The 14,486-nt window shown below is 55.3% G+C and overlaps 6 protein-coding genes across 6 annotated transcripts; 5 read left to right on the forward strand and 1 right to left on the reverse strand.

The window, feature by feature from the left end:
• Nucleotides 1-1,098: 1,098 nt before the first annotated feature.
• On the forward strand, nt 1,099-2,875 carry PG998_008460 (MFS general substrate transporter; the record flags this gene model as incomplete). Its single annotated transcript, XM_066875276.1, has 3 exons — nt 1,099-1,810; nt 1,864-2,493; nt 2,559-2,875. 3 exons carry the CDS (start codon nt 1,099-1,101, stop codon nt 2,873-2,875), a joined length of 1,659 nt encoding a protein of 552 aa, XP_066731221.1.
• Nucleotides 2,876-4,688: 1,813 nt separating this feature from the next.
• PG998_008461 (uncharacterized protein) lies at nt 4,689-5,578 on the forward strand (the record flags this gene model as incomplete). The annotated part of the gene is made up of 3 exons (XM_066875277.1): nt 4,689-4,729; nt 4,812-5,280; nt 5,381-5,578. The coding sequence occupies 3 exons, from the start codon at nt 4,689-4,691 to the stop codon at nt 5,576-5,578; spliced, it is 708 nt and encodes a 235-aa protein (XP_066731222.1).
• Nucleotides 5,579-6,188: 610 nt separating this feature from the next.
• On the reverse strand, nt 6,189-8,076 carry PG998_008462 (uncharacterized protein; the record flags this gene model as incomplete). Its single annotated transcript, XM_066875278.1, has 5 exons — nt 6,189-6,568; nt 6,920-7,190; nt 7,248-7,355; nt 7,421-7,628; nt 7,961-8,076. The coding sequence occupies 5 exons, from the start codon at nt 8,074-8,076 to the stop codon at nt 6,189-6,191; spliced, it is 1,083 nt and encodes a 360-aa protein (XP_066731223.1).
• A 488-nt stretch (nt 8,077-8,564) lies between these two features.
• Nucleotides 8,565-10,343, forward strand: PG998_008463 (FAD-binding oxidoreductase; the record flags this gene model as incomplete). The annotated part of the gene is made up of 6 exons (XM_066875279.1): nt 8,565-8,716; nt 8,780-9,114; nt 9,178-9,239; nt 9,306-9,396; nt 9,459-9,792; nt 9,854-10,343. 6 exons carry the CDS (start codon nt 8,565-8,567, stop codon nt 10,341-10,343), a joined length of 1,464 nt encoding a protein of 487 aa, XP_066731224.1.
• Nucleotides 10,344-11,166: 823 nt separating this feature from the next.
• On the forward strand, nt 11,167-12,219 carry PG998_008464 (uncharacterized protein; the record flags this gene model as incomplete). The annotated part of the gene is made up of 1 exon (XM_066875280.1): nt 11,167-12,219. The coding sequence occupies one exon, from the start codon at nt 11,167-11,169 to the stop codon at nt 12,217-12,219; it is 1,053 nt and encodes a 350-aa protein (XP_066731225.1).
• A 632-nt stretch (nt 12,220-12,851) lies between these two features.
• PG998_008465 (Short chain dehydrogenase sol3) lies at nt 12,852-13,963 on the forward strand (the record flags this gene model as incomplete). Its single annotated transcript, XM_066875281.1, has 2 exons — nt 12,852-13,762; nt 13,822-13,963. 2 exons carry the CDS (start codon nt 12,852-12,854, stop codon nt 13,961-13,963), a joined length of 1,053 nt encoding a protein of 350 aa, XP_066731226.1.
• Between the last annotated feature and the right edge of the window lie 523 nt (nt 13,964-14,486).

The following is a 14,486-nucleotide window of genomic DNA, read 5'->3' on the forward strand; positions in this document are numbered from 1 at the left end:
AGCGGGAGTTCATACCGGACGCTGCCAAAGACCGAGTTGAGAGTCCGGACTTTTAGAGTGTCAGTGTCGCACTAGGGGGGCGAGGCGGACTTATTTCATGCAATCCTATCTTATGCTACACACGAGTATTACTATGCAGCTTCGCGGCTCTATTCTATTCTTCAAATCAGAGGAGAGGGGTGCCGTTTGAATGAATGTGAACGTCTCTTCAGGTCCTTACTCAATTCCACGTCATATAAGTATGGGAAACACTTTTCCTAAGTACAGTATTGGCATTTCTTACTCGTGCTGATCCGGCAATTGCGTAGTCACCGGCCAATGTCGTCGCCGTGCAGACCGGGTGTATGCGACCATTGAACCACTGCCGGCCGCCCCAGGGTGTTGACTACGGGGCCCCCGCTCCCCAACGAACCGCCACCGCAACCGCAAAAATACCAGCAGCGCGTCAAGCAGAAGTCTGGGGTCTTCAGGTTCAATATGATGCAATACCATTCGACCGAAGTGGACATCCCCAGCGTCCCCACCTGACGAGTTTGCGCCAAGAGCTCAATAGTCTAATCGCCCTTTGCAGAACCCGCTATTCAGGCAAGGGTTTGACGTCACCCGTGAAGATCTGTGAAGATCTATCTGCGCCCGTCGTCATTTGTCCAGGGTACCACCCAGAGCCGCATCCGATGAACTTGGCGTAGGGCAGAGGGCTTAGCAAAGTGAAGCAATAATAACTCGATTTAAGGCACGCCAAAATGCTTAAATCAACGATCTCTTGAGGCACGCACGCCGCATGTCTACACACAAACCAACGGCTTGTGTTTTAATCCATTGCACGGTCGACGATTGTCTATCCTGTCACGAATCATGTCTGGCGGTAGGAATGATAGTGGATTACGCCCTACTCGGCCCTTATGCGGGTTCAATTTTTCACATGGCGCATGGAGGTGTGGAAATCTCTCAGTGGAGTAGCAACTCAGGTCATCGACGATACGGTTTGGTGGTGAAATAAATCACGAAATAAATCACCGCCATGTCGCTCTTCACAAGCAGTGGTTTGATTTCCTCAGATCAACCCCAGCCATGACAGCACCCAGGCCTGATCCCCAGATGGACTCCTCCCCAGATCACAGCAGGTATCCTACCGAGACCGAAAAGGATGAAGTCGGACTCCCGAATCAGGACCCTGGAACCTCCAGCTCAGAGGACACCAACGAGAAAGTCGACAGCAAAGCGGTTGACCCTCAAGGTCGACGTGAATTGAAGGAAGTCGATTGTCCTGAGGTTCTCGCGTACGCGTGGCCGACATGGAAGAAATGGATGTACCTTAGTTCCGTGGCTGCCATTCAGATCTCCATGAACTACAACACATCCGTGTTTCCCAGCGCCGTCAAGCCCCTTTCGGCCGAGTTTGGAATCGACGAGCAGGGCGCCCGAGTTGGCCAGATGATCTATCTGGTCTTGTACTCTTTTGGCTGCGAGCTCTGGGCGCCCTGGAGTGAGGAGTTTGGAAGATGGCCTATCCTCCAGCTCTCCATGTTTCTCATCAACATATGGCAGATCCCCTGCGCTTTGGCTCCTAATTGGGGAACCATCGTTGTTTGCCGCGCTCTCGTAAGTCGTGCTGCCAGTGCTCCTTGTGGTGCATCTTTACTGACTTCATCTAGGGCGGTTTATCCACAGCTGGCGGCAGTGTTACCCCTCGGTCTGATTGCGGATCTGTATCAGCCGGAAGAACAACAATGGCCGTTGGCTTTCATCGTGCTATCATCTTGTATCGGCACAAGTATTGGAGGAGTCATTGGAGGGCCGATACAAAGATGTAAGTACCATATGCTCCCCATTCACATCCCGTCCATAACTGACTTTTTACAGTCCTGACATGGCAATGGTTCTTCTGGATCATGCTTATTTTCGGCGGTGTCACCCAGGCGGTTTTCTTCTTCATGCCCGAAAGCCGCGCCACCATCCTCCTCGACAGGGAAGCCAAGCGACGGCGCCGTACGGGCCAGGACCCTAACATCTACGGCCCTAACGAGCTGAAGACGCCTCGCATCTCGCTGAAAGAAGCGGGCATCGTCTGGATGCGCCCGTTCGAGATGTTCGTCCGCGAGCCCATCGTGCTCTGCTTATCGCTGCTCTCCGGTTTCTCCGACGCCCTGATCTTCACCTTCCTCGAGTCCTTCCCCGAAGTATACACCAAATGGGACTTCGGCATCCTCGCGCAGGCCTGGGCCTTCATCCCCATCAACCTCGCTTATTTCATCGCTTATCTCATGTACCTCCCCTGTTTCTGGCGGGACGACTCGATCCGACGCAAGAAGGGCAACGACTGGTTCCTTCCCGAGCGACGACTCAAGGTGCTTCTCTGGCTGGCGCCCCTCGAGCCCATCGGCCTCATCGGCTTCGCCTGGACGTCCCTCGGTCCGCCGCGCGTGCACTGGATCGCGCCGATGATCTTCTCTGCCCTTGTCGGAATTTCAAATTATGCGATATATTATTCTTGTTAGTCCACCTGAAAACCCCTCCACCATTGCACGAAGAGTAGCTGACAGAATACCATTTTTTAGCGGTCGACTACATGATTGCAGCGTACGGCGTCTACTCGGCGTCTGCCTGCGGTGGTAACGCCTTTGCTCGAGATTTTCTTGCCGGTATCTCAGCCATGTATGCGACGCCCATGTACACGAACATTGACGGCTACTCTGTCGAGTACGCCAGCACCATCCTGGCGGGGTTGAGTGTGATCGTGGTGGTTCCCATCTACGTCTTCTACTGGAAGGGACCCGAGATTCGGGACAGAAGCAAGTTTGCCAAGACGCTGGCCGAAGACAGGAAGAAGGAGGGCGTGGAAAGACTCGGCTACGCGGACAATCTGCCAGTGTAAGAACTGACGATGTTCTGGTTGGGCAGGCTAGGATATATGAACTGGGTGGTGAACCACGTTGGTAGAATCCACCAGATACACGACATTAACGAAATAATGAGAATATATTCCGTACAAATGAACATTCAACATTCTAAAGTAGCAATACTTCACCACTTCGCTGCTACTAGCCTTCCAGCTTCCACCTCTCTCTAGTTGCTATCCCAGCTGTTATACCACGTCAATCTGGAGTTGCTGGGTACTTCCAAGGATGTGACGTCGTGTGCGAAACTGCCGTGATAAAGTCTTTACACGCGCACCTTCATGAAGAAAGCCGGTACCCTTTTAACTTACTAGGTAATCTAGCTCTCGACAACTGACGACTACTGCTACGGAGACAGCATCATGCGCGGTGTTTCCACTCCCCCGCCGCAAACAGGTGCCGAAACTCTCGATCTAGCCTTGGAGTCCGATGTGCTAATGACATGGTGGACCGTCGTATGTGGGACGTGGGGGCGCTGTGCTGAAGACATTATGTAAGTAGTAAAATATAGGAACAGCGAGCACGACGCTTTGCGGGCTATTGAGGAGGTCTGCGAGATCCTGGGCCTTGATCGTCTATCTTGCTGGGGACGTCAAGACCGAACTTGGAGCCCGAAAAAAGCGCACGCGGCACGCCTGGCTGGCCACGATCAAGCACTACGGCGGCTTTCGGTGTGGCTATAGGCCTGGCGTAGACTAGGGGGCTTCGACAGGTATTATGATTTCCCACTTCTTCCCCAAGCTAGAAGAGTACCATTGGCCGTATTGCGAACTGGGGGTAACGGGGATCCCGTAATTGGAAGAAACTTATTTATGGGAACACGGAAGAGCGGGATAGGCTCGTCTATTGGCACTTGGGTCTTGGAGTAGCAAATCTCGGACAATATAGGGAAGCTGCGGTCGGAGTCATCATTGGATAGACAATACCTCGACGTGTTCGGGTCGTCGTTATCGGGCAGACGGATGCATTACATCGTTTCCTCTTTTTCACTAAGGTGATGCCTATCAGTTACTACCCCCGGTCTGCAGCTGGGGGCAGCGGCAATAATTTCTTAATTGTCATCATCTTAACAAAGCTAGTAACACTCTTTCACGCATTTAGATTATACCAAAAAGGACATGTCAGATTACGGCTCTACTCTTTGCAGACAATGACCAGTTTGCTTCCTCCCAGACCTGAATCATGCGATATAGACCCAGGATCATCCCATGATAGATAGAAACAGGGAATTTTTGAATTTCTGACTAAGCTCATAGATATGCAATACTATCGCAGGGGTACCTATTGTAGGGCGCGTTGCCACCCGCCTGGAAGAACTCCCGAGAGATGTTCCTGGAATGTGCCGCCCGGAGGTGCTTTACTGTATTTGCTCGTAAGGCTCCGACAAATGCGGGTGCACTCCGCACTTACGATCAACTTGGCTGGATGGGCCCATCGTACGGGCAGTGCCTGCACACTTTTAGCTGAATATACGGAGGAACCACACCTTATACCCTTTTGATGCATACCGGCTCCATGTACGCAAGGTCGCATTTCCTGTTATGGACATGCAGCAGGCTAGATTACTCGTGCCATTCCCCATGAAGAATTCCTACACCAAAATAGGCAGAACCGGGGTTCTCTATTAACCCCTGAGGGTGGATATATAGGAGTATCGAATAATGAGGCAGCGAGCACTTCCCAGTGGCCATAAAATCAACACTGCTTGCTGATTTAGATGGTATGTAGTGCTGTTTCTACTCGGACCCTTGAACTAGACCAAGATAAACCCTCGGCGACAAATCTCCCAAAATGTCGAATCAATCTCCCCCATCTGATCGTCACCTGTCATTGTAAGCCTTAGCCATATCACACAAGCGGCCGCATTCCCGAGAGGTCTATCTACATATTGATGATGCTAAACCCATAACCCAGTTTCGATGGCGCCGTGGTAGCCAAGGTGCTGGCGCACCCCACACGGGCCTTCGCCGTCGAGGTGACCTTCCAGCTCGACCACCCGCTCCTGCGCGCCCTGGGCTCGCGGCGGCCGCCGGCGCACTTCCACCCGTACCAGAACGAGTACTTCGAGGTGCTCGAGGGCGCGCTCGGCGTCGAGCTGGAGGGCGAGGGGGATTTGGTGCTGGGCCCCGAGGCGGGCGAGCTCTGCATCCCGCGGTGGCGGAACCATCGCATCTACCAGGCTGCCACCCCCGCCGCCGCCCCTCCAGAAGGAGAAAACGGCAAGGACGGCCGGCCGAGCAACAACAGAGTGCGCGTGCGCGTCTCCGGCGAGGAGAACGCCGACGTCTTCCGCCTCGACCTCATGTTCTTCGAGAACTGGTACGCGTACGAGGACGCCATCGTCACGGGGGCCGAGAAGCTGGATATCATTCAGGTCATGTGTGTACGTTACACCCCCTCCTCCTCCTCCGGCCCACCCCTCCCAGAAAACACACACACACACACACAGATACGAAAACTGACGTTTCCCTTCCTGTGAAAAGATGTGGGACGCGGGCGGGTCGTATCTCGCGGTCCCTTGGTGGGTGCCTTGCGGTAAGCGCTTGTCGCAGGCGGCAGGGGTGGTGGTGGGCCGGTGGGTGGGAGGCTTGCTGGGTTACCGCCCGTACCAGGCCAGATGGACGTCCGAGTGGGAGGCCGCACGCACGAGGATGGGTACCTGCATTTCTTTCTCGCGATGACTGCCTAAGCGATCGGTGGAAGTAATTTGTATGTCTGAAGAAGAACGAAAAGGCCGAGCAGCCGAGGTGGTAATTTGCAATCTTCTCTCTCTCTCTACCTATTTAACCTGCCTGATTGGACGACTTGAGTACCTGCTCCAGATTGGGGGCCGAAGAAGGTGACGCCACTTCGTATGTAAGAACTTATGTAGATAAGCACGCAAGTAACCAAATAGCCGTCGACTACGGGCGCTCAGGGGTACGTGTGGGCTGTTATGCAGTCATGGCCATTAGTGGCAAGTCCCGGAGCCCAAGTGCCAGATCTGTACTACGTAGATTACGCGCTCCCCCACAACGCCACCCAGCGACCCCGTACGACATATGCATGGAATGTAATAGTTAGTCAGAATGCAACCCCAGTTCCCGCTCCCCGTTGCGAGTCTTTCCGTGACGGGAAGCAGGCTGCTCCCCCAGCTTTGCATCCGCTACATAGCAGGTTGCTATTCGTAGAACAAAACCCCACCGATTGAGAACGCGCCAGTTTGCATGAGCAGTTGAGTAATGTAGTTTATTGCGATGATGCTAGTAATTACTATGTAGATACTGTACTTGACACAGCGCACGCCTCTAATTAGACATAACTCCGCCGCTGAGCCGCGTCCGCCGCGTCCATGTTCTGTGAGGTCCGCGGGGCCGAGGTGTTGCTCTGGTAGGGGCGCAGCTCGACATACGACCCGTCGGCGCGGGGGTAGGCCGCCGCCGGGTGCGACGACGAACCCACGGCCCTCTTGCTGCCGACCGTGGCCCCCGACTTGGAGTTGCCAGCCGAAGATCCCCGCACCGTCGTCGTCGTCTGGTTGGTTCCGCGGATTTGCAGGTAGAGCTGCCGCAGGGCCGGGAGCGAGATGCCGATGATGGCCAGAGCGGGCTCCACCTGGCAAGGAATCCAGAAGGTCGTCCCGTAGTCGGTGAACTGGGTAGGGATATATAGAGACATGGCGTATTTCAGCCCTAATTGCCAGGTTGTTTGTTAGTTTGGAAAAAGAGTAGGGGGTGGGAGGGGTTGCGTGATGCTGTGACGGCTTACATTCAGGCCCGGCCTGGGTAGGTTGCACCCACTCCTTCAGGTGCATGGCGAGCTTGTATATTGAAGCGATGGTGGCGCTATGACTGTGTCAGAAAAAATGGAGTCTTGGCTACCAAAGCAAGCTGTGAGTAATCCATGAGAGTCGATAAAATTACTTACCCTAGTCCAAAGAGGAAGACAAATGCCAATGCCCGCCGCCTCTTATTGTCCATGTGGAGTTTGGAAACGATCATGACGGGTACTATCACGAGGAGAAGATCCAACAGTATGCTCACGAGGTAGACGCAAGTCTGGTTGATGGAGAAAAAATTTGAAGTCGCATTGCACCAAGACGGTGAACGGGTCGTTGATGGCGGAGATGGGCTGGCAGATGAAGCCCGGCGTGACGGTGAAGACGATAATGAAAACCACTTGCAAGGCAAGTAGCACGTGCAGCGCAATCTTCATGGCCCGGCCCACGGCAAAGACACGTTGGTAGAAGAGCACGGTCGATATACGGATCGTCCCGGACACGGACGGGTAGAGGAATGTCGCGATCAACGCGCTCTGGATAGACAGTTCAGCAACCCGTGGCTCACGGAATGGCCGGCAGGCTCAACTTACCCTCCAGAATAGCGACCATTCCCCAACGGTGGTCTCCCATAGCGGCTTCCCGACACCGGCATTGAGATTGATGTAGCCTGCGAATATAGTCCATCCTATATAGAACGCCTGTTCAAATGTTTCATGTTAGTCATCGACGGCGCCGGGTAAAATAGTGTCATCGCGTTGCTCACCAAAGCCACTGCAGCGGCATAGTCATCGAGCCCAAAGTTCCTGCACCAGATCCTCCCCACCAAGCGGGTCAAGGCGAAAAGACTGGCCAAAATGCCCAGGAAGATGCAGGCAGCAGCAATCGAATACACCTTGTTCTCATCGTTGATCACCGTAGGGGGAGGTATAAGCTGCGTGGGCGGGAGTTGGGGCCCAACGAGCGACATGGTTCTGGACGGTAATGGTGTCTGAGGGTGAAGAAGAGCCGATGAAAGATCACAATGGCGGTATCAGGGGAGAGCTCTGTGAAGGGATGACAATGAACCGCAATACGTTATGTTATCAACAGCGCACAACTAGTCAGCAACATGACTGGAGGCTAGTCTAGGTCTATTTGAACACAGATCAAGTACATCTGCAGATTTTCTGCATCACATGCACGCCCATTCGGTCTTGACTGTTTCTCCAATCCTGAGCATATCCTTCGAAACCCCAACCTCCGAGGTGGAGGCAGAGGAGATAGGCGGCTGCCAGTCAATCATCAGTCTCGGGGGTAAGCTTACCCTCCAAGAATAGCATATGCAGCAGGGATGGTAGTATGATGAGGGTGGTGCATGATACTGAGGGCGTTGCATGCAGGCAGGCTGCGGCGGCGTCCTTTTGCCATATCTCCGCTCATTATGTGCCGCACACTTTTCTTACTTGGGAATAATTCGGCGGTTCGGGACGAAGAATAAGAAAAAAGAGGCAGGTAAGCACATCTTGACATTGCAACAGTACATCCATAGGAGCGGCACAGCAGAAGGCACCGGCAACAGGGCCTCTTTCAGGTTTGTGCTCATGCAGCTGTGGATTTTTAAATATGGTCCCTGGTCAATACTGTGGCACCACTAACAGATGGCTTACTTACTTGTATTGGCATCTCGGAAGAACCACAGTCATGCAAGGGGGTATGCAAGCTTCAAATCCTTCATTGTTTGCATATTGCGTGTATGCAGATAACGCATGGCAGTACGAACGGCTTGCCTCCACTGCCCACTGCACGCCCAACACTGTTGTTTTAGCGAGGGTGATATTAATACATGCGAACTTGCTTATTGCTTTCCATCGACTAGAACCAACATACCTTCTCGAATACTACCTTCTTGGAAACAATTAGACCCAACAATGCAAGCCATGACTGACATTGGGGCCATCAACCCCAACCTCGCCGTCGGATCGGCGGCGGGCGCTTGTATGCGTCTGGGCCAGTCGTTTAGCCAGAATGCCACATTCACTCCCCAAAACGATCTCTACACCGATATGGTGCATGCCTCGTGGTAAGCCGGCAGAATCAATCTCTCTCCCGAGTAGCCTTCCAGCTGATCAAGGACGCCTGATAGGTCCAGTACTACCTGGCTGGAACCGGCCTGCATCTTCGTGCCTCGCACCGTGGACGAGCTGCAGGCCGGCGTGCCGATACTTGCCCAAGAGGGAGCGACCTTTGGCGTCCGATCCGGCGGCCACATGCCTGTCGCTGGTGCCGCCATGGCTGACCATGGCGTCTTGATCGACATGTCTCGCTTCGCCAACATCGACTATGACAAGGAGAAGAACCAGGTCGTCGTTGGCACGGGACTCAGGTGGAAAGACGTCTACGGCTACTTGGACCCGTACGAAGTCACCGTCGTGGGCGGTCGGGTCCTTGATGTCGGTGTTGGTGGCTTGATACTGGGATGTGAGTGCCGTATCCCCGTCGACAGGATGTATGATGGCTTTCAGAATGCTAACCGTGTTCAAGGTGGTCTTTCCTATCTGTCAGAGAGCTATGGACTTGCTTGCGATAACGTTGTCAACTTTCAGGTAGGCTTGGTCCCCCATTTCTCCATGTGCCAACAATGCCGCCATGATCTAACAACGTGATTCCAGGTTGTTCTTGCCGATGGATCGACTGTCGATGCGAACGAATCTTCCCATAGCGACCTTTTCTGGGCTCTGAAGGGAGGAAGCAACAACTTTGGTATGAGTCACCCGTGCCTACTTCTGTTGTTAACAATTCCAACTAATGGCGTGAAACCATAGGCATTGTAACATCTTTCACCCTCAAGACGTACCCGGTACATAAAGTCTGGGGAGGGACGAGGCTCATCAAATGGGACCAAGTGGATGATTTCCTGGACACCATGCTGGAATATGATGCCTCCCCTGAGCGCGATCCACTTGCATCTGTCAACATCAACCTCCCCGCGACCAATTCCACAACCCTCGGGATTGTGCTAACCTTGGTTTATCTCAAACCCGTCGAGAAACCGGCTGTCTTCTCCTTATTCGACAAGTTTGAGACTCTGATGGATACCACCGGTATCAAAACATTGACCCAGGTCATGAGCGAATTTCCTACCCCCGCTATTCCTCGGTAAGTCTATTCCGCCTGACAGTTTCGGGGTGCGGTTGCTAAATGCAGTTCTACACTACAGCATCCGCTTCCACGCCATGACGGTCAAGCCCAGCAAGGAGCTGACGGACGTCATCAAGGGCGTGATGCGGAACTCGCCGCACATGGAGACGATCCGGTCCGTGCCGGCGGGGACATGCTCCTTCAGCTGGCAGCCCATCTCCTCGCACCTCGTCACGGCCGGGCAGCAGCAGTGCGGCGGCAACGCGATCGGGCTCGAGGCCGTGGCCCAGTCGTGGTTCCACATCGACCTGCTGTGGTGGAACGCCGCGGACGACGAGGCGATGCGCGCCGCCGGCGCCGCCATGATGGCCGAGATCGAGACCGCCGCCCGCGCGCATGGCAGCCACATGCGCTACATCTTCATGAACGACGCCAACGAGGCGGAGCCCGTCATCGCCGGCTACGGCGCCGACAACGTCCAGAGGATGCGCAAGGTGCAGGCAAAGTATGACCCGGACCATGTATTTGAGAAGCTGCTCGCCAGGGCTTTCAAGCTACCTGCCGCGTAAATGCGTATTATAGAAGTGGGAGATCTTTTGCATGGTATGAGGCTCGGGAGGTGGGATCTACATAGAACTGTTGATGTCAAAATAGAGCTATAGAGTTGTAGACTTTAAAGTTGAAACATATACCATCTGAAACTTAGGTGTTCAGTGTTAAGCTATGAAGTATTCAAGGAATATCTTTTTTTTCTTCTTACAGTATTTCATAACATCCACCTAACCAAAAGGTTGACAGTTCAGTAATGAAGGGTTGAAGCGACGCCTAGATGCAGTTCTGTTCGGCATGAGCCCAGATGGGGAAGCGTACACGAAGGACCAAGTAGTGACCTCGCAGTTCAGGCACCCGATACGGTTACGGCGTAAGCAAGCCAGCCTACTATGCTCCAGACAGCCCCTGCACGGAATTCACTTCCGGGCCGGGCCCGTCCTAATCTAGCTGACGGCACATGCATAGCTACTTCTGTACCCGCCGTTTCTTGTATCCTATTCAGTAATAGCCGCTCGATAAATGTGATGGGTGACCTTGTGGGCTTGACCCCGTATATGCATAGTGGCCGAGCTAAACATTCCGCGGTGTTTCTTTTCACGCCCAGAGGTACATTGCTAACAACCATGTGAACGAGTAAGACCGAGGTTGTTTGGATACTCTTAGATGTCTAAGACTTGGCATCTACCCGGTGCGTTACACACTATGCTCCAGTACGACGGCGTATAAGTATACACCAGGAAAGAAAGCACTCTTTTCTGGCGTATTACTGAATCGCTTCCTTCACCACACTTGAGTAGTCACTCCTAATACCAAGCAAGCACATTTATCTATCAAGAAACGATGTCTACCGAAAAGCGCAACGGAAATGCACCAGCAACAGCCCCATGGCCGCAGTCCGACAATGACGACGGCAAAACCTACGGAGGCATGCACACGGGCACCTGGGTGGACGCCCTGCCCGCGGCCTGGGTGCCCTACATCCAGCTGTGCCGGCTGAGCCCGCCGGCGCCCGTGTTCCTGATCTTCCTGCCGCACCTGTACGGGGCGGTGCACGGGGCGGTAGCGCGGCGGGCGACGGGCATGGAGCTGCTGAGCGTCACGGCCTGGCTGCTGCTGGGCTCGCTCTTCTTCTCCAACGCGGCGCACTGCTGGAACGACTTGGTCGACGCCCCCGTCGACCGCCTCGTCCCGCGCACCCGCAAGCGGCCCATCGCCCGCGGCGCCATCACGCGCCGCGCCGCCCTGATCTTCATGGCCTCCCAGGCCGCGGCCGCCGCCCTGTGCCTCGCGCCCCTGCCCGCCGTCGCCGCCGCCTATGCCGCGCCCACCGTCGTGGGCACGGCGTACTACCCCTTCGCGAAGCGGCAGACGCCTTTCCCGCAGCTGGTCCTGGGCTTCTGCCTGGCGTGGGGCATCGCGGTGGGCTCGTCGGCCATGGGGGTGGACCCGCTGCCCTTGCGGCTGGTGCCCGCGGCGCTGCAGCAGCAGGGCCATCTCGGTACCAGCAGCAGCGTGGGGGGCCTGTGCCTCATCGTGGCCTGCGCCTGCTGGACCGTCATCTACGACACCGTTTACGCGTGCCTGGACGTCGAGGAGGACAAGCGCCTCGGGCTGGGCAGCACGGCCGTCCTCTTCGGGCGCCACGTCAAGCTCGTGCTCGCGCTGCTGCTGGCCGTCATGCTCGCGTGCCTCGGCGGCTTCGGGCACCTGTTCGCGGCCGGCGCCCCCTACTACGCCGTCGCGCTGGGCGGCAGCGCGCTCTCCCTCGGCGCCATGCTCGTCTTCGTGGATCTCGCGAGCGGGCCCAGCATCTGGTGGTGGTTCACGTACGGCTTCTGGTTCACCGGCGGGTCCATGGCGGTTGGCCTCTTCTACATCTACGCCACCATGTGAATCAGCTAGGTTGGGGGCTGTATTTTAGACATGTATGTATGAGGCACAGATTGGCGTGTGGATCTTCCGGTTCAGGGCTGCATCTGGTTCGTGCGTCTCAAGTGGAAAGGATCGTCGGCGGAAGATAGAAAGAAAACGGTGCAACTAAGGGCCACTGTGCCACCCGGAGGATCTAAATGAGTCTGACAGGCCTGTTGGTTATGGGGGTCTTCGGGGGTCTTCGGTGGATGTGGCCAAGGCCTAGGCAGAAGACTGGGGTCCCTAACAGCCCTGTTGGGCGGTGAATTGAGGAGTAGATTAGGCAGTCCACGTACCGTGCATGAATAAATGGGGTATTTCGCCCGGAAATGTAACGCTCAGGTCAAGCAGTCAGCAGTAAGCACAACACAGGGCGACGGGAAGGATGGGAAGGAAGAAAGGTTGGACGGCTATCAATGGGCCCATGTTTTTGTCTAATTGCTCTCCGCCAATAACACACCTGTTGGTAATAGTAACAGGTATTGTATTGGTCAGCGGCCGCTTTTCACTCTGGCTGCCCATAAGCTCTGCGGAACCACCGACTTTGTCCGGTTTTTGGCGTCTTTCAACCTCCCATCAATTTGCCTCCCATTGTACTCACGCTTTTCGTTGACATGGCCCAGACTCAGGAGGTGACCCCTCAGAAGGAGGGAAGCATACCTTCCTACCTCCATCGCCAACTCTTCTTCACCCCCAAGCCCGTCGCGGGCGTGAGCCTCGAGGGGAAGACGGCCATCGTCACGGGCTCCAACTGCGGCGTCGGCCTCGAGTGCAGCCGCCAGCTCCTGGACCTGGGCATCACGAAGCTCATCCTCGCCGTGCGGAGCCAGGCTCGCGGCCAAGCGGCGGCCGAAGAGCTCGCGCGCGACAGAAGCCTCGCCGCCGGCCGCAGCATCGACGTCTGGGAGCTGGACCACCTGTCCTACGACTCGGTGCGCGCCTTTGCCGGTCGCGCCCGGAGCCTGGACCGGCTCGACCTCGTGGTTCTCAACGCCGGCACGCTCCCCGCCGCCCAGACCATCAACCCCCACACGGGCCACGACGAGGGCGTGCAGGTCAACTACCTGTCGACGAGCCTCTTGCTGGTCCTGCTCCTGGACGTCATCAAGTCCAAGCCCGAGAGCCAGCCGGCGCGCATCACCATCACCTCGTCCGACGGCGCCGCCTGGACCAAGTTCGCCGAGAAGAAGAACAGGCCGCTGCTGGCCTCGCTGGACAAGCCCGAGGGGTGGAGCGCCATCGACCGCCAGTTCCTCAGCAAGCTTCTCGTCCAGTTTTTCGTCTCCAAGCTCGCCACCGTGGTCCCCGCCTCCGTCGCCGTCGTCAACATGGCGACGCCCGGCATGGTGCACGACAGCAACATGAACCGGGAGACCAAGGCGCAGCTCGCGAGCAAGATCGTAGAACCCTTGCGGAGGATGATGGGGTACACCTCCGCAGTGGCCGCCCGTCTTATTGTAGATGCGGCCGTCAACCACGGCCCGGAGTCTCATGGCCGGTACCTTTCGGAGCAGCGGATCAAACCGTAAGTCTTTAGTTCCCTCTGGTCGTCTTGATCAAAACTAACCTCGTCACTCTATATAGCATGGCACCGATTGTGTACACGGAGGAAGGACAGGCGCTCAAAGACCAGATATGGGACGAGACACTGGCGGAGTTCGGTTTTGCCAATATGGGGGGTATCATCAATGGCTTGGCTGGAGCCTCAAGTAGCGCCACAAAGTGAAGGCGAGGACCTAAGGTACAGAGCAGTCAAGTTTCAAATATTATATTGTAGCGATTTCATGTCTCCTTGAAGATAAACTACTTTCCTCCCATACCATCTGATCGTATTCAGATTCGCAGCTCAACACAACTAGACACCAATTGGCAATGTTACGTAGAGAGAAGGCACGCTTGGGACAGACGAAGTTACCATGGGCTTTCTGTTGATTATCTCGATGCCCGTCCAATCCTCTCACAATTTCCGAAATCTTACTGCATTGACAGGGAAGTGAACCAGTTCAGACAGATAGTAGTTCCCACCTCTCGGCTTGGGTAGCTTTGTGCCAAGCGCTCTGTGCCCTCTCCTGTGTGGGTATGGAGTATAATAATATTCATAATGAGTCTACGGGTACGATGCATCGGTGCACCACCACCGCTTTTGGACCACTCGTCCGCTTGTCCGCATATACATCCGGATGTGACCCCGTTTGCTGCGCCGCCGCGCTAATGCGGTCAGCAACCAGTGCGGCACAGAGACGTTGGTC

This window comes from Apiospora kogelbergensis (assembly GCF_038363985.1).
Source record: "Apiospora kogelbergensis strain CBS 113332 chromosome Unknown utg000005l_segment0_segment0, whole genome shotgun sequence".
In the NCBI taxonomy this organism is placed as follows: Eukaryota; Fungi; Ascomycota; class Sordariomycetes; order Amphisphaeriales; family Apiosporaceae; genus Apiospora; species Apiospora kogelbergensis.